Below are 19,413 nucleotides of genomic sequence, written 5' to 3'. Positions count from 1 at the left end.
TTATTTCGAACAAATGCTTTGTATTCGGGAACAAAAAAAACTTTATATCAAAAAGCTGCGTTTCCTCATGAGACCGCAGTGCATGCCCGGATGAGTGAGTGAGTGACGGACACAGGCTGCTCAACACAGCAATAGAAAGTGCTTGGCTGAGCGAAAAAAACACTTAACTGAATCACTATTTTTGTTGAATACAGTTTATAACTTTCGAGAAGCGGAGTTTGATCGGGAAATTATTCCATTACGCTGCATTATTGACGTCTGCAGTCGGGTGCTCTCATGTTCGCTCTGTTTACGTAGCTGTTTAGCGCGGTAATTTAGACAATATAGGCTGTTGACAGAGTAACGTTAAAGTTCGGTTAAAAAGGTTAAAAATGCTTGTGTAGTTGTGTCGAATTGTATGCACGTGTGGGAGTTATGGTACGTTTAAAGTTACTCTGTCTTTTGCAGACAGCAAGATGTAGGCTGTAGGCTTCATAATGTTCACAATGGTATTTTATTAGTTGTTGGTTTAACCATGGATGAGGTAGGCTAATGGCTGTTATGTTATTTTCTTTTCAATTATGTTCCTTGTTTCATTGCTGGATTTATGGAAAAACATCAACCAATATTGCATATCCATAATTATTATAATGGATATAATTAAAGAATACTTACACTATAACGTAAATTAGAAGTGTAACGCAAAAAAAAAAATGTTTACGCCTATTTTGAATTTTACTCGAATACAAATTCAAATACTTTTCCCCCCTCAACAAATACAAATACAGATACAAATATGGGCTGCTTTGCACACCCCTAATATATATATATATATATATATATATATATATATATATATATATATATATATATATATATATTTATATATATATAAATATAGCGGCAACTAAAGGCACCGGGGTGGCGGTGCCACCGGCTTGGGCCCGTAATCGCTGCTTGCAGCTATATTTGTATTTGAGTGCCATATCAGTTTCAAAGGCTATTTGATGGCAGGTACAGGTAATCCGACAATTGACCTATGGCTAAGCCACACCCCCTCCACTCACTCGGACAAACAGTCAACATTCGGTGACAGGCGCTATGGCAGCTGTCACAGTAGGAGACATTTCACAGGAGCCAATTGATGATTTTTGGAGACAGAAAGATTATATATCATCTCAAAGTCATTTTAGTTTGTCCACGAGAGATATCATGGCTTTTGAGCGAGCAAAGCATAATAATTGCTCAATAATTGGATGTACAAATGAACACCGATGCCTTTTTTTAGTTCCTTCATCCAAGCCCCAGAAGAACCAGTGGATTCATTTAATTTTCTCTGGAAATGCGCCGACACTATGGAAGCTTATGGTTAGCAATATTCCATTTGAATATGAATATGTAATATGGAAAATGACAATGCATTTCTGTATTTACATTTTCCATTACATTTGTGCAATGTTGGTGCAAAATGAAAAAACAATTATATAATTTACATTTGCCATTTCATAGACTACTTTTAATGTAAATTAATGTTTTATGTAAATTGAATACATATTTTAACGCTTTATAAGTTGCAAAATTAAAATGAAATTATTAGATATGTCTAACATTTACATTAACATTACATTTACACTCACATTTAAGATGCTTGCAATTGCATTTTCATTAAAGCTAGGGTAGGTAATCCTGTTCAGAAAAAAAAAAAAATTATACTGGGTGAAATGGTCCTTCCATTCTGATAGTAGTCAATACATTATGTGTTCAGAAAAAGGAACAGGGAACTACACTAGAGTGCGGATCGGGCCAAATTTTTCAGTCCGAGCCCGGCCCGCGTCCGACAGAGCAGTAACCGAACCCGACCCGAGCCCGACAGGCATAAAGATATTTATGTTCCGAGCCCGACCCGAGACCGGCAGTTAAAATCCCATTTTTTTCTCATACTAATGACAATTGTACGTTTGTTTGTGTGGAAAGCCCGCTTTTATTAAGCAATTGTAGGAAGGCAATCGGAAATGTCAACAGGACAAGCGCATCAGCGCGCGGAGCAACAAGCGCTCTTAACACCTGGCGCGCGCACATTATGCACGTGTTTCGTTGTCACGGCTACATAAACAAATGTCCGCACACAGGAAGACGGATGTTATGGTAATATTTTACATGTATTTTAATCACAAAAACGAACGTTTGCATCAAGTGAAAGCATCAGGCACATCGGCTACCTACATAATAAGCTGTTTTAAATTTAAAATGTTCAATGCCTTATCGCGCTGATGTGACCGAGCCCGACCCGAACCCGAACATCATTTCTAAATATCTGTCCGAACCCGGCCCGGCCCGTCGGGTACCGGCGGGTCCCGTCGGGCTAGGGTCGGGTATCCATCCTCTAAACTACACTGCGACCAAAATGGTCGCATATGCGACCTTTTGAAATGCCATTGCGACCCTAATTTTTAATGGGTCGCAAATGTATCACTGATTATTTTTGTACCTACCTTATGTTTTAGGCAATATGCTATGATTTACTATGAGCATTTATTAAAACAGAAATGTGTATTTTAAGAATACGTTTTATAACGTGCTCTGAGCATTCAACACAAAGTTGGCTTCAGCCCCGCGACTTATAAAGTAATCGGGTTGATGAGCGCGTTTATGTCACACGTTTCCCGCTGTTCGCGCATAACAATTCTCTATTGGTTCTTTATTTGTTTTAAACAGCAGACGTAATATTAATCCGTCTCTGGTCATGATTTGGAGACAATGAGCATTGAACCGTTTTGCCGTGCTGCTTATATTTATCACGCAGTAAAAATGCCCCTCCCCGCGGCCAAAACCAGTCGTCTGTGGATGAGAATCCAAAACAATTAGTGGGACGTTGTCCTGCTTCACTTCACAGACGCTGAGTGAAATGAGAATTTTAGAATGACGGGACACTCATTTATATGACACTTTATTCAACAGGAAGAACAGCTCGTTCCGCGCGTCATACGTCATTGTACATGCGCAGTCCTTTCAGTTTCGGTTTTCAATCCGATCAAGTGTTGACATGTTCTCTCGATCACATTACAAAAGGAATAAACAAACCCTTTCAATCCGATCGAAATTGCATTCGGATCGAGCTCAATCCGATCGATTAAGGTGTTTACATGAAGATCTTTTTAGTCCGATTATAAGTGTCCATGTAAATTGAAGCTTCACAATGACAGTATGAAGCACGCAAAGTGTAGAGACCGGTACATATCCCGTGACGCAGCAGCACTCCGCACTGCATTTCGGCGTCAAGCAAACAGAGCAAGTGAGGAATCTGAATTGATAATTAAGTTCAATCTAGCTTATAATATAGCCTTATTTGTGGCTTATTATATTTCACTTAATTGTGAAGTGGACATGCATTGTTTTTTTTTTGTTTTTTTTATCTCTAATACCGAATAGTCAATACTGAAAATCTATTATTATATTATTTTATGGATTATATTTATTTTATTTTAAGAGTTCAGGAGTCTGCCCATCTGTGCCAACCATAGCATTTTGAAATCCAAAAGAAATTCATTTTGCACATTATTGTGTACTGTATTTTCTATTGCAGTAAATCTATCCCAACCAATGTTAAAGAAAACAAGGCGGCATGTGGTTTAAAAGATGGAAAGTAAAATAAAAAGCACATCTGTATGCAATACAGTTCCATTATTGTTCATTATTACCCAGAGCGGCTTACTATAAATAATTTGTGCGACCAAATCATGTTTTGCGCCAGTAACTGAAAAAGTTAGTAGCGCAAGTGCCACCAGTGGAAAAGATTAGTGTAGTTCCCTGAGGAATTAAAAAAATCTGACCTCTGTAGCAGCTGTAGGACAGTAAAAACTCTGACCAATCACTGCCATTCGGTGCGAATGTAAAGAACCAATCAGATGCCTTCATGTCTTGTGCCCAAGCACCACTGCGTGCGCAGCAGTGATGCGCGGGTCAATGTATAAACAATCCGCACCCGACCGACGTTTTCAACTAACCCGCCCGCAACTCAGACCGCAAAAAAAAAAGAAAGAAAATATTGTACTCAACCCGCTTCCTGACCCGCGTTTTTTAAAGTAGCTATAGTAAATGCTCATCGCGTCATGGACCATAGACGGAGGAACTAGGGGTGCGCATTTTTCAGAATGCTGTATGATATAGCCTAGTGTTTTGTAATAAAGGTTTATTCATTTATTTCGTTTCATTTTCTTAACAATTAAGATGCTGCATGTGTTTATCCAGTCTAATCGAAGTGTGCGTCTCTCCCCGGACTTTCCCAACAAAAATCCCGCCCCCTCTCAAAAAAATCCCAATGCTAACAGCTTCTCTGTCTGTGTAAGCTATGGGTGTAAGCCAGTTGCGTTACAGGTCGTAGGTACATGCAGCTGACTCCAAATGTGGATGCGCGTTCATGTTTGTGGGGGGGCGTAGCTTTGGACGGAGCACTGACAGAAGGGGGCGGAGCTTAGAAGAGGTGCCACTTTCAAATCTGGCTAGCTCTCCAACATTACCTACCCTAGCTTTAAATGTCCCGCAATGAATGTAGCAAAATTCAATGTGCAAATTGAGAATGCATTCTGAGCCAATCACGTGCCCGCCCCCTCCCTGTCAATCACTGTGTGTACACACAGGCTATGTTACGTGTTTTGAGGTGTTGGAATGAAACATGAAGGCGGCAGAGCTGACACGAGCGTTAAATTCACTAGCAGATGAAGTGGAGCGTGAACAGAGAAATGGTAGTGTTTCCGAAGATTATTACGCGTCTGAAGGTGATAGAACCAGTACGATGTTGGACCGTCTGGGATCAGGCGTCGACACCCGTTTGTTGTGAACATTATGCTGCGCTGTCTGATGCTGGACTGTGTTAATGATGGTTTCGTTTTGTATAAAATATTGTCTTTGTCTGATACACATGCTTATCTTTAATCTTATTACTATTAATTACCCAATAATGTTGGAGATCATACAGTTTTTCCTTAAAAATGCATAGGCCTATTACTCTGAGATTACAGAATATGACAGGTCAAATTCATAGCTACCGAAAATTGTGACCGCTCGGCGCTCTTTATTTCTTCATAACTGACTGTAATGTTAAATAAAGTGACTCATGTGATGTACGACCATCTCCCAATTCTATTTTATTAAGCATATTGATCAGATATTGATAAATCTATACAGTAGGTTCACGGAATCTGACGGGTCAAATTCATAGGAGATTTGCCTTTTCTGGGTGAATGTGGAGCAGATCGGGGTCTGGTGACGCCATCGTCTACAATTCAGTGTCTAATATTTAAAAAAACGAAGCAGCACAAACAAATTTCTGATTATTTTGAAATTTTGTTTACCGGAACAAAACAGCACAAACAAACGAGACTATTTTGGGTGAATGGTTCTAGCTTGCCTGTCTGTGTTTATGTGAAATCCATGGTTGGCTTTTTGATAACAGACTGCACACTAGTCATCTTTATTCCTTGTGTTGTGAGGACTTTGTGGACTTTAATAAATCTCACATTTGGCCCCACCTTGAACTACCACCTTACCGTGGTGGAGGGGTTTGAGTACCCGAATGATCCTAGGAGCTATGTTGTCCGGGGCTATATACCCCTGGTAGGGTCTCCCAAGGCAAACAGGCGATGGGACAGACTAAGAGCAGTTCAAAAACCCTTTATGCTAGAATAAAAAACGAGGATCGTGAAGTCGCCCGGAATAGAGCAGCCGGGGCCCTACCCTGGAGCCAAGAGTCCCCTGTCAGAGAGATCTTCAACTTTCACCTTCGTGGAACACTGGACCAGCTCTATACCCTCTCCAGGGTGCTGGAGGGTTCATTGGAGTTTGACTCCAATGAACATGTGCTTTGTGGATTTGGAGAAGGCATTCGACTGTGTCCATCACCGCGTCCTGTGGAGGGTGCTCTGTGAGTATGGGGTCCGGGGCCCTTTGCTAAGGGCTGTCCTGTCCCTGTACGACTGGAGCGGGAGCTTGGAACGCATTGCCGGCAGTAAGTCAGACTTGTTCCCGGTGCATGTTTGACTTTGTCACCGGTTCTGTTCATAACTTTTATGGACATAATTTCTAGGCGCAGCCAGGGGCCGGAGGGGGGCCGGTTTGGGTACCACACAATTTCGTCTCTGCTTTTTGTGGATGAATTTGTCGTGTTGGCCCCATCAGACCAGGACCTTCAGCATGCACTGGGACGGTTTACAGCCAAGCGTGAAGCTGCTGGGATGAGAATCAGCACCTCCAAATCCGAGGCCGCCTTGGTTTTCAGTCGGAAAAGGGTGGCTTGCCAACTTCAGGTTGGTGGAGAGTTCCTGCCTCAAGTGGAGGAGTTCAAGTATCTTGGGGTCTTGTTCACGAGTGAGGGAAGGATGGAACGGGAGATTGACAGACGGATCAGTGCAGCTTCTGCAGTAATGCGGTCGATGTACCGGTCTGTCGTGGTGAAGAAGGAGCTGAGCTGCAAGGCAAAGCTCTCGATTTACCGGTCAATCTACGTTCCTACTCTCACCTATGGTCTTGAGCTGTGGGTCATGACCGAAAGGAGAAGATCACGGATACAGGCGGCCGAAATGAGCTTTCTCCGCAGAGTGGCTGGGCGATCCCTTAGAGATAAGGTAAGGAGCCCGGTCACTCGGGAGGAGCTCAAAGTAGAGCTGCTGCTCCTCTACATCGAGAGGGGCCAGCTGAGGTGGCTCTGGCATCTGTTCCGGATGCCTCCTGGACGATTTCCCGGGTGTTCTGACTACTGTTCCACCGGGAGTAGACCCCGGGGAAGACCTAGGACACGCTGGAGAGACTATGTCTCCTGGCTGGCCTGGGAACGCCTCGGTGTCCCCCCGGACGAGCTGGAGGAAGTGTCTAGGGAGAGGGAAGTCTGGGCATCTTTGCTTAGACTGCTGCCCCCGCGACCCGGCACCGGATAAGCGGAAGATGGATGGATGGACATTTGGTTAATTGATTTTGTGTGATTGTACCCTATGTTGCACCCTGACCCCAGTCCACCTAGGGGCATAACATTACTGAATAAACATCATGTAATTCACTTCATATAGTATAGCAGTACGCAAGTCAAGTCTCAACTCTTTTTAGAAGTATTGTTCATATGCAACAAATAAGCTTAACCCCTTAAGCGGTACCCCCCTTTTTTTAATAGACATGAAAATGCACATTCCGAACTTAAAGTTAGGGTTGGTAATCCTGTTCAGAAACATTTGTTTTTATACTGGGTGAAATGGTCCTTCCATTCTGATAGTAGTCAATACATTATGAGTTCAGAAAAAGGAATAAAAAAAATCTGACCTCTGTAGCAGCTCTAGGACAGTAAAAACTCTGACCAATCACTGCCATTCGGTGCGAATGTAAAGAACCAATCAGATGCCTTCATGTCTCGTGCCCGAGCACCACTGCGTGCACAGCAGTGATGCGTGGGTCAATGTATAAACAACCCGCACCCGACCGACGTTTTCAACTAACCCGCCCGCAACTCGGACCGCAAAAAAAAGAAAGAAAATATTGTACCCGACCCGCTTCCTGACCCGCGTTTTTTAAAGTAGCTATAGTTTATGCTCATCGCGTCATGGGCCATAGACGGAGGAACTAGGGGTGCGCATTTTTCAGAATGCTGTATATAGCCTAGTGTTTTGTAATAAAGGCTTGATTTATTCATTTATTTCGTTTCATTTTCTTAACAATTAAGATGCTGCATGTGTTTATCCAGTCTAATCGACGTGTGCGTCTCTCCCCTGACTTTCCCAACAAACCCCCCCCCCCCCCCCCCCCTCTCAGCAAATACATAAAACTGACATTACTGAGCTGTATGCGTTTAAAAGTAGCCTATTAAAATGGCACAATGGCATTGCTCAGTTCAATCTCAGGAAATCTGGCATTTTGTCCCGCGTAAGCTTTTACTCAAAAGTTAATAACGCGCTCAACATTCAAAAGGTAAATAAGGATTTCCCACGTTCATCTCTGCAGACTGCTCGTGCGTCATCCTCGCGCATTCAGCCAATAAAGTGTAGACCTATGTATTTCATAGAACATTGTGTCTAGTACTATAGAAATTACAAAGGTAAACGACCCGACCGACCGCGACCCAAATATCATAAAAAATATTTTTGGATGACTCGTAACCGCGGGTAACCGCAGGGACCCGCTCATTTTGGATCAACCCGCGCATCACTGGTAGGTACATGCAGCTGACTCCAAATGTGGATGCGCGTTCATGTTTGTGGGGGGGGGCGTAGCTTTGGACGGAGCAGTGAGAGGAGGGGGCGGAGCTTAGAAGAGGTGCCACTTTCAAATCTGGCTAGCTCTCCAACATTACCTACTCTAGCTTTAAATGGTTGTAATTCAAGAATGCTTTACATCTGAATATAGATGTAAGATTGGTCTTGTTTTAAAGAAGACATTTGGCAGATTTTTGTAGAAGTAAAAAAAATTAAGAAAGTTAAACAGAAACAAAGTTATAGAAGTTTGAGTTTATGAAAATGTACAATATAAAAAAATAATTATTCATATTTTATATAAAATATATATTTTCAAAACCTGGTGGACTCTAAAAATGCAAAAAAAAAAAAAAAAAAAATCAAAGCCAAAAATCTGAACATGTTGTGTTTCAAATTGAAGGTTGATATCTCAAAAAATAAGCTTTCAGTAAGATTTTGTTTGGGTGCAGTAACAAACTTTTTCACTAGTTGACATTACTGCCCATATAAGGGCGCCTCCATTTCCATATGTTGTTTGAGTGATCTGAACCATTATTTTAAAATGAAACTAAAATGCTCACGGCTGCACGGGCATTCATAACGGTGCGTGTCCACGGAGAGGAACGAGCAGACCAGAGTCAACGTTTTTTTAGTTCATTCCTACTTCCATAGGAATTCATTGATAATGCCTGCTCTGCTCCGCACCATTTTCAAACATATTTTACTTTCGTTTTTAAGTTGGCGATCACACATTTATTAACCGGTGGTAAAATATTCAGTGTCACATACCTAGTATATTTTTATATAGATACAATAAGCCAACCTATTACTGTTTTAAATATGTAATGGCTGATGCCAATATAAGAGGTTAATCCCATATCTGGAATGGTAATGCTTGAAAGTTCTGTTTTCTCCGATTTGGGGTACAGGGGAGAACTTTGGTTATACCAGGTGTAATCCACTAGACAGAAAGGTCATCTTGGTCTTAAATTGAAGCTTATAAACTTGAAAATGATCACTTTTGATGACAATTTGTCAGGCGGACAGACATTTTTTGGTCTTTTGGGGTATGTTGAGGGCGATATTTGACAGCAAAAAGGCAGAAATCCCCAGAATCTTTTTCTGCTACTTTCCTCTATGTGTCAGGATACACCATGCAAAATTGTAGGGTTATATGACCATTTATGCAGCTGCAGTACCTTAATATTCATAATTACATAATTCCGTCAAAAGCTTTTCCCAAAAAGGGAGCTTTTTGGCCCCTGAGACCAAACGGGGCCGAGTTGGGGGTGGTTATTATTAACTTGTGATGGCCCAAGGTATAAGATAATAGGAAATAATAGTGAAAAAAAGGTAGCAAAAAACATCCTGAGTAGTGGACCTGGCTCCCGGCCTAATATATATCACTCCGTGGCCACCAGCAGGAAACAACCGAACTGGCAGCACTGCGACCCTCCTCAGAGAGGAGGTTTCTCGAAACCGTCCCTCTCCGGTATAATTTGTCTGTTGCGCGACGCAATTCTCGAATAGCGTCAGTGCTGACATCCTCACATTCATCCATGTCCTTATATAGTTTACCCACCAATGCTGCCTAATAATATGTATCTATTATTTATGATGACTGCTGGATAACGTCGGGGTAATGATGGGGTAACAACTCAGGAGAGAGATTTGTGTTTACATAATATATGTGTGTGTATTATGTATAATTATTTTGTATATATAAATACACACACATGCATGTATATATTTGAGAAATATTTGCATTTATATACTGCATATATATTTTTATATGATTTATATTATATATAAATATAACCATTTTATATATAAATAAAAAAAAATTCTTAAATATATACATGCATGTGTGTGTATTTATATATACAAAATAATTATACACAATACACACACATTTATTATGTAAACACAAACTTTTATTTTGGATTCAATTAATCGCGATTAATCGTTTACAGCCCTAGTAAGCGTCTCTTTAACCCGAGGCACTGTCATACCATGATATTTAATACCCATAACATTACTATAATAGAAGTTTTGGGGATATACACATAAAATAGAAACCGGTTTATACCACGATCTCAACTCCTCAGTGTGCCGTGTGCCAGGGTTCCTACAGGTTTCTTCAAGTTAAATTCAAGTCTTTTTAAGACCTTTTTAAGACCATTTATGTAAAAAAATAATACCTATTTCACGTCCCTACCATCGAAGAAAAACAAAATCCTTGAACTTGTGTTCATTTATTTTTCAAATGTGGAATGGGTAAAAGATGATAAGCCAAGCAGGTGTGAAAAATAAAAACATTTCAGTTGGCCACAAGAAAGTTTGCCGAACAATGTTAAGTTGTTTTTTAACATTAGCTAGCTACTTATTCCATGCTGGGAATATGGGGAACTGAGAGACCCCTGAACAATAAACATCGAAAATCAGAACTCAACAATAAATTAAATTGTCTGTGAAAAATACAATATGGAGAAGTTACATACAGCACAATTTTTAAGACCCAGACATCAAAATTCAAGACTTTTTAAGGTATTATTTCCAAATTAATAAATTCAATGCTTTTAAGGCTTTTTAAGACCCCGCGGGAACCCTGTCAATCCCCGACGAGGAGGCTGAGATATAGAGATTTCCTTAAATTCTCACTCTCATAATGTTCGGCTGGCCAGAAAACATTTAACTTGGCAACAGGACAGAATATATAGCTCTTTATACAACAGAGCTATGAGCTGACTTATTTATTCATTGAAAACTCACAAACATCTGCCTTATTCATAATATATACACATATATCCTTTTTTTTCTTTCTTTTTTTTTAAACACTAATGATACCAATTCAGGGTATATGCAGGAATCCTGAAGTTAATTTCAATACCTTTTTAAGACTTTTTGAAGACCTTCTCAAAATATTTTAAGACCTCATCGCCAGTTCAAGTTCAAATCAGCAACAAACCTTTAACTTAATAAACAGTTGTAGTTTGTGCCATGTAGAGGACGACGGCACATCACCTTTTTTTTTTTTTTACATCACCAAACCACGCATTTCGCAAAATACGTGACATCACCTGTATGCGGCGATCTGATCTCACTGACCGACTACGCCGTTGTTTTTTATTAGTAATGGGGAGGAAAATAAATATATTCATGCATACTTTTTGGACTCAAAATCGGGATTAGGACTTTTTAATACCTTCAATGTATTGCTTGTTTTTTCTGTTCACATTTCATGTTGTGACACTTCTCTTCTCCCACGATCGAACATAAAATACTGCTACGTAAGAGCGGCCAAACAAGCTTCCCCATACTTTTTGACAAGCGTCCTTGACAGGGCGGCCAGAGCTTCTTTGCAGTCGTTATCTTTGGAAGAGTCAAAGAGTCTTCTTTGCTTCTTTCAAGTCGGCGGCGGTGTGTACGTACAGTATCAGTATTTGCTTTCTACCATGCACAAATAAAAATGTCACTGATATTTTGCTGTGTAATTGTAACACTGATTTTGCACGGGCACTTTGCATTATTTTCAACTACTGGTATGGGAATGTCTCAGTTGAGCATTATTTATTTGTTCGGTACATTTAACTGTGGATTCTTTGGTAAATCAGTCGCAACTCAGGTGCAGGTTTTGCAAACAGACTTCTATGATATGGACTCGACAGTAATGCCACAACATGTAAGCAACTGTAAATTCTAATGCCTGATCCGTGATCAGTCATTTTTGATATATAATGATTCATGTACAGTCGGACTTTCTGTCATCTCAAAATAATTTATAGCAGTTTGTCAGAATTCAAACCAGTGACTAAATGGTCCACTTCACATTGTTTTTCTTAGAAGGATGTAAATAATCTTATTTAAACTGTGATTAAATTATACATAGTAAGTGATCAACGAACGCTCACTTTACAAATTCAACGCAGTGCTGAAGTGCCAACTAGCCTCTCCCTATGGATGATCGCTTTACCACTCTACAGATAAAGCGTTGTGGAAAATTCACGTATCTACCCCGTAGTGATAAAATAAAATAAAATTCTGTATCAAATTTATAGGCAGGACAAGTAGTTTAAGGCTTGGTTTGTAGAGAATTACAAACCTGTGCACATATATTCAAACACACATAACTATAGCATTAATTCTTGATGCGCACGTGAGCGTCATCAGCGTTTCTCACAGGTTTGCATTTAAAGTCTGTGTAGAGAGAACAGTGTCGTCTTAGCGGCCCCTAATTTAATAACAAATTATCCTTTCGACAGAAGTGAATCAATCAAAACTAACTTTAGCTGGAAAATAACATTATTCAAGAACCGCTATAAAGCCAAAACAATCTGTTACCTTAAATTATACGTTTATCTCTGTAAAGCAGCTTTGAAACAATCTACATTGTTAAAAGCGCTATATAAATTAAGATGACTTGACTACAATCGCTGGAGCGGTCAATCAAACAGTGCAAGTTTATCAGTGACAGTTCTGGACAGTTTTAAAAACTCCCGTTTTAATCAATGAATCGTGTTTGCACCATGGTTTGCACTGTTAGTTATGATGAAAGCATTCGTTAGAGTATCGAGTTTCTAGGGCTGGTCAGTATACCATTTTTGAGCTTCGAAGCTTCGGTAGTAATGAACATCGAATATTCAAAGTTTCGGAGAGAGGGGGCTGAACATATTCTTATCTGTAATAAAGGCAGGAATCTCTACATGTCTGTCTGTCCGTTTGTATTTTATGCCAAGAAGCGTTCATCCAAATGACTTCACAAGGGAGTGCAGTGTCGTATTTGGTGCAATATAGATAGACAGGCGAGACACGACACGTTCAGAATTAATAAACTTTTAATAAACTACAGAACAGCGCGAGAGGGAAGTGGCGCGCCTCACGCGAGTAGAGCTTATATGCTCCGAGAACGGACACTGCACTAGTGATATAAAACACACACACAGGTCTTTTAACTTAGGTAGTCTTATAATATCTTCTCACTGACAAAGTAGGGTAGATTAAAATAAATAAAAACGAAATTTAAATAAAGAAAAACTAAATTAACATAAAGAAAAACGAAATTTAAAGAAAAACGAAAAATAAATGAACGAATTTAGGGGTGTCCCCGACTAAGGATTTTCATAGTCGAATCAGAATCGTCAAATCTTGCCTATAGTCGACTAATAGTCGAATCACGTTTGTGGTGTTGAGGAGGGGGCGGGGCTTTAACATTTTAAAGCTGCGATGTACAGAACATCATCCAAAAATATTTTATAGCCTACAAGAAAATGTATATATATAAAAAACATTTCAGATCAATAAAACATAGAAAGAACATAAATAACTGCAGAAAGGCCACACTGCAGATAGGATTTGCATTTCACATGCAAATCAAATTAAATCGGCTAAATTGCCTGTGCGAGCACGCTCTAAGCAGGCCTACAGCGCAACATCGATGTAGCCTACTGATGATAATCAACAATTAATTTACAGAATTAAATTAGTACACAAAATACATTTCTAATAAATAAAAATAAAAAACGAAATAAGTCAGAATCAAGTCACAATATATGCAGAACAAATGTGTGCAAAATGCCTTAAGTGCAGGGGAACAAAATATTCAAAACACAAGCCACAAATAGTTAAATTAGACAACCCCGAGTGATCAATTAATACAATAAAAATAAAGAAATTATTAAAATAACGAAATTATGGCCAGAAATGTCAAATTTGTCTTTTTAACTGCATAAAAGACTATAAACGCTAAACTGAAGTGGCAGTCTTTTTAGCTAAACATGTTCAGAGCATCCAAAAATCAATTTAGAACTGGCTGAAATGTTATGAAATCACTTGTACCCTTCCTGATGGCGAAAAAAAGCCAGTATTTCTGTCAGTCTGTGTCTGTTTGAGTCTTTTCAAATTGTGTGCGCGGATTAAATGCATTCTAAAACGCTTAACGTGAAAATCGTTTAACGGCTGTAATGTCCTAAAACTGTTATATTAAAATATCATATGCATTATTAATAAAGCATACTATATAGCGAAAAGCAGATGAGCCTATAATATGAATGCAACACGTTTTATTATAGGCTACGGTTAAGCATGTTCCTCCCATTGAAACCCATTAAAGAAAACGCTTTGTGGCATTTTATAGGAGGAATGCGTCGCGTTCATATTCTGGTTTTCCTGATGCTAAATCCAGGCTTGTAGAATATCCTATCTGACGGTGTGCATCCACACTTTCGATTTTCTTATCCCAGACATTTTTAAAGATGTAAATCCCTGCCGCCAAAACGCTCCTCTGTTGGTCACGGATCGAAAGTGAAACTGAAATCTGTCACGGGGAGTTTGGATTTATTCACGCTGCACGCATGTTAAAAATATTTATTAAACGCTTCTTTCTTTGCACATTTTTATTGACAGCTTTTTCATAATAGCCTGTATATTAACAGAAAACCGGTAGTTCTATGTGAACTCTTACATTGAGCACCTTCATATTATAGCCAAAATGACATGAGCTCGTTTAATAACACCACTGCGAATATTCGACCGTGAGATTGATAGTCGAATCAGGCTCCTCCTATCGATGTATCGACTATTCGGGGTCACCCCTAAAAATTGTAATAGCCTAAATAAAGAACACGGTAGCAATAACAATAACAATTTCAATAACATCATCACACATTTCAATTAACAGTTTAAATAAAATAAAATAAATTATTATTTTCAACAATGTCAAAGCAACGCAGCTTAACCCAAAATACAAGCTCAGGCATGCACTTCTGTCCATACAAACTCCGCTGTTCTGCGCTCTAGCCAGAGAATACTCCCGTTGTAGGAACACTTTAGTAGTCCAAGAAGAAGCATATATATGTATTAAGTAGCTATAACGAAGTTATATGTTAAGTATTATATTTCACCAGATTTTATAGTGTAAAACATTTTGAGGGGGATGCCAGGTGTGCAAAAAAACAAAAAACTAATTATTCGAATGTCAAATTTTCAAATCGAATACCAACCCACTGAACGAATATTCGGGTCCAGCCCTAAGAGTTTCAATGATGAGATCACTGCATTCACGCGCTCAACATGTCTGTGATCAGCTACAATGCTCAACAATGCAACCTTTCATGCCACAATTCAAATATAATGCTATAGATATAAATATAATGCTATAATCAACACTTCTCGGGGTCCCCCTACAGTTAGGAAACAGGATTGTCTTCTACTACTGTCGCAAAATCTGTCATGGTTACACCAGGGGATATACGTGCATTTGTTGACAAGCCGATACCCCCCGAACTCTGCAGAAGGAGTTCTCACGTCTCTTGCACTAGCATGGTTTAAATCGTACTTATCTGACCGTTATCAGTTTGTAGCAGTAAATGAAGAGATGTCTTATTGATCACAAGTTCAGTATGGCGTACCACAAGGCTCAGTACTAGGACCGCTGATGTTCACTCTGTACATGCTACCATTAGGAGATATCCTTAGGAAACATGGAATTAGCTTTCACTGTTATGCCGACGATACTCAGCTGTATATTTCTTCATAACCAAACAAAACCTACCAATTCACAAAATTAACGGAATGCATAGCTGATATAACAAATTGGATGACTAGTAATGTCCTACTACTAAATTCAGAAAAAACAGAGATTCTAATTATTGGACAAAAAACTTCCACACGAAATAACCTAGAGTACTGTCTAACACTTGATGGCTGCTCTGTTAAGTCTTCGTCGTCGGTTAGGAACCTGGGTGTGCTCTTTGACGCCAATCTTTCATTTGAAAGTCACGTGTCTAGTATCTGTAAAACGGCATTTTTCCATCTTAAAAATAGATCTAAATTACGCCATATTTTTTTAATGTTTTTTTTTTATCCTTTATTTAACCAGGAAAAGCCCATTGAGATTAAAAATCTCTTCTGCAAGGGAGACCTGGCCAAGATAGGCAGCAAAATTACATCACATCATTTCATACAAAGACACACAAGAAACATAAAAATAAAAATCATGACCTCATGGCTAGATTATTGTAATGCTCTACTGGGTGGTTGCCCTCCACGCTTAATAAACAAACTACAGCTAGTTCAAAACGCAGCAGCTCGAGTTCTTACTAGAACCAGGAAGTATGACCATATTAGCCCCGTTCTGTCAACACTGCATTGGCTGCCTATTAAACATCGTATAAATTTTAAAATATTGCTGATTACTTACAAAGCACTAAATGGTTTAGCTCCGCAGTACTTGAGCGAGCTCTTAACGCATTATAGTCCTTCGCGTCTATTGCGATCTCAAAATTCCGGCCAGTAAATAATAATACCTAGAATATCAAAATCGACTGCTGGCGGTAGATCCTTTTCCTATTTAGCACCAAAACTTTGGAACAGTCTTCCTACCATTGTCCGGGAAGCAGACACACTCTGTCAGTTCAAAGCTAGATTAAAGACACATCTCTTTGACCTAGCATTCACATAATGCATTATAGGCTTTTATAACTCAATCTTAGGCTGCATAGATTAGGTCAGCCGGAACTGGGAACACTTCCCTTAAATCCTGATGTACTCGCTACATCATAAGAAGAATGGCATCTACGCTAATTTTAGTGTCTTTGTTTATCCCAAGGTTTTCCCGCAGCCTGCCGGATCCGGGCCGTATCCAGATCTGACGAAGGACCTTCACCTGGACCCGATGCCAAAGCAGTGCTGAAGTGCCAACTAGCCTCTCCCTATGGAGGATCCCTTTACCACTCTACAGATAAAGCATTCTGGAAATTTCGCGTATCTCCCCCATAGTGATAAAATAAAATAAAATTCTGTATCAAATTTATAGGCACGACAAGTAGTTTAAGGCTTGGTTTGTAGAGAATTACAAACATGCGCACATATATTCAAACGCACATAACTATAGAATTTATTCTTGATGCGCACGTGAGCGCCATCAGTGTTTCTCACAGGTTCGTGTTTAAAGTCTGTGTAGAGAGAACGGTGTCGTCTTAGCGGCCCCTAATTTAATAACAAATTATCCTTTCGACGGAAGTGAATCAATCGAAACTAACTTTAGCTGGAAAATAACATTATTCAAGAACCGCTATAAAGCCAAAACAATCTGTTACTTTAAATTATACGTTTATCTCTGTAAAGCAGATTTGAAACAATCTACATTGTTAAAAGCGCTATATAAATGAAGATGACTTGACTTGGGCAGACTGCCTGCGTTGCGTGTGAAACTTCTTCATCCCAGGTACAGTGGCATATATGTCAGCATGTCATATGAATATAATTTCATGGGTTTTATTTTTTTTCAAACGCCAAAAGATCGCGTAGCTCACGTTTACAAGCCAGCGTCATTATAGTAGCCTATTGGCTACTGTTTTACATAATGGATATGCTAATTAAATTCAAAGTTTGTGTGGTAGGTAATAGCCATATATCGTCAATATTATAATATCAAGCAACCATAGATAAATCTGCAAATTTGAAAAATCGATTTGCATTATAGCCTGAGGCAAGACACTTTCACCAGAAAAATAAATAAATAAACAAACATGACTATCAGCCTGCAGTTATTAGGATAGTTATCCTAAAAGATGATTTTGTCCGTCTAATCATGTAGCTATTACTAGTCCGGCCAAGTCAGCATCGGTCGGGCACCCCTCATTCCCCTTTAGCTCACTGCTCACGCCAGCGAGCGAACACTGGACCAATATTGATCCTCGTCCGGCCTTTGATTTTATCACACTCTCCCTTTTTTTCTTCCAAGTCTCCTCCGACAAAACCTTTGCCTCCTTCGGTTAAGTTGTTGCTTCGGCCGTGACAACAACATACAGACGCTATACCAGCCGGCAAACAAACGCTATTTGGGCTCTCACGTCCGAATTTGAGGAAGTGGGGGAAGTGAGGTATGCTGTAAAGCAGTTGAATATTGTAGTTCTTTTTGTGCTCGGGTTACTACCCAAACCCCGAAGGTCCGTAGTGCCAGTAAAAGCGATACAGACTCTGTCAGGCTATGGCAGACGTGTCATTCAACCTATTGTAAGTCGATGTACCATCACAAGGGTCTTGGAAATATATTATTAAGGTTGAAAAACTACTTGGTGTTGCTTTAACCTTATGAGCTGTAATAGTAAAAAATGTGCTAAAATTTTAGAGACTCTCTCTCCACATGTAATACTTATTTCTTATGCAAAGATGATAGCCAATCAAAGCAGTGGGCAAATACTGAATTCTGACAGCAGATACGCCACTTCAAATCGAACGTTCAAATCAGAGGGCTAAAATCAGGGTAGAAAAAATGCCTTTTATTTCTAAATTATGACAATTTTCAATGTAAAAATCATACTAACATTATAAACGTCGTTGTGGCAAAAATTATATTAAACAATTATCACTGCGTAAGAGACACTCTGATTCAAACTGTGTTTTAAAAGTATTTATTCTTGCAAGAATAGGACTTAGTCAATTACACAGTCGAGCTGCAGGATGAGTAAAGACGCCGAGGAAGAGTTGGCTGGCAGTCTTATAGTGTTCTTTTCAAAGCTATCTCCTGTCACCCACTTGTTTAGACAAGAGGAACAAAAGGAACTTTATGGCTACCCTTAAGACCTCCTCAGCCCAGGGGTCTTCTTTGTTTCCTCTCACCAATTTATTTTAATGTGATTACATTTCTTACCCAGCACATTGGCTCTCGTCTGTATGCATCACCCAAATTTCTTTTTTCTCCACCTCTATGTGCCTGCCTGGCTGGGTGCAGAACAGGATCGGTCTTGTGTCCACCTGTTCCCAAAGAACAGACAACACATCGATAAATCTGGTTGCATAATTCACAAATAAATTAGAAGACAGCTTTTCTGGATAAATTCCACTCCATCAAGGTAAGATGATATTAAAAGAATCAACCTCTAAATCAATTAAACCTGGAATTGATTGACATATATTTTAAAGGCCAACATGCCAAATGAAGAGAGAAGTGTTGAGAATAAAAAATTATGACCTCAACAAGCAGTACTAACATGAGCAGAAACGTCTCTGATATGTTTATATTACATTGTTTCAGGAGGACAATGCTGTTTTAATACTCAAGCAAAGAGTAAAGTGAGTAGCCCACCTTTCCCTGATCCTCAGATTCTTCTGAATGGACTACCCTCTGACAGAATTCAAATTTCTCTGTCTCCACTACAGAAAAACACAAAATTAGCATTTCCATTTTTTTAATTAACAACAGGGGAAAGCACTGGATTAAAAA

The 19,413-nt window shown here is 39.4% G+C and overlaps 1 protein-coding gene across 7 annotated transcripts in view; it reads right to left on the bottom strand.

Annotated features, from left to right (window-relative positions):
* Positions 1-19,413, bottom strand: part of LOC307007292 (centrosomal protein of 95 kDa-like) — a 276,695-nt gene that overhangs the window by 118,367 nt on the left and 138,915 nt on the right. For 6 of the 7 annotated variants that reach the window (XM_079629107.1, XM_079629108.1, XM_079629109.1 and 3 more), the window contains 2 exons: positions 19,276-19,343; positions 18,841-18,944 (listed from right to left, as the gene is read on the bottom strand). The exons of the other annotated variant lie outside the window; for it this stretch is intronic. In XM_079629107.1, coding sequence (XP_079485233.1) covers positions 18,841-18,944; positions 19,276-19,343 — 172 coding nt within the window. The remainder of the gene's footprint in view (positions 1-18,840; positions 18,945-19,275; positions 19,344-19,413) is intronic. 7 annotated transcript variants of the gene reach the window in all.

This window comes from Phoxinus phoxinus (genome assembly GCF_949152265.1).
Source record: "Phoxinus phoxinus genome assembly, chromosome: 11".
Lineage (NCBI taxonomy): Eukaryota > Metazoa > Chordata > Actinopteri > Cypriniformes > Leuciscidae > Phoxinus > Phoxinus phoxinus.
The sequence above is the reverse complement of the archived record's forward strand: the minus strand, read 5'-3'. Positions and strand labels throughout refer to the sequence as shown.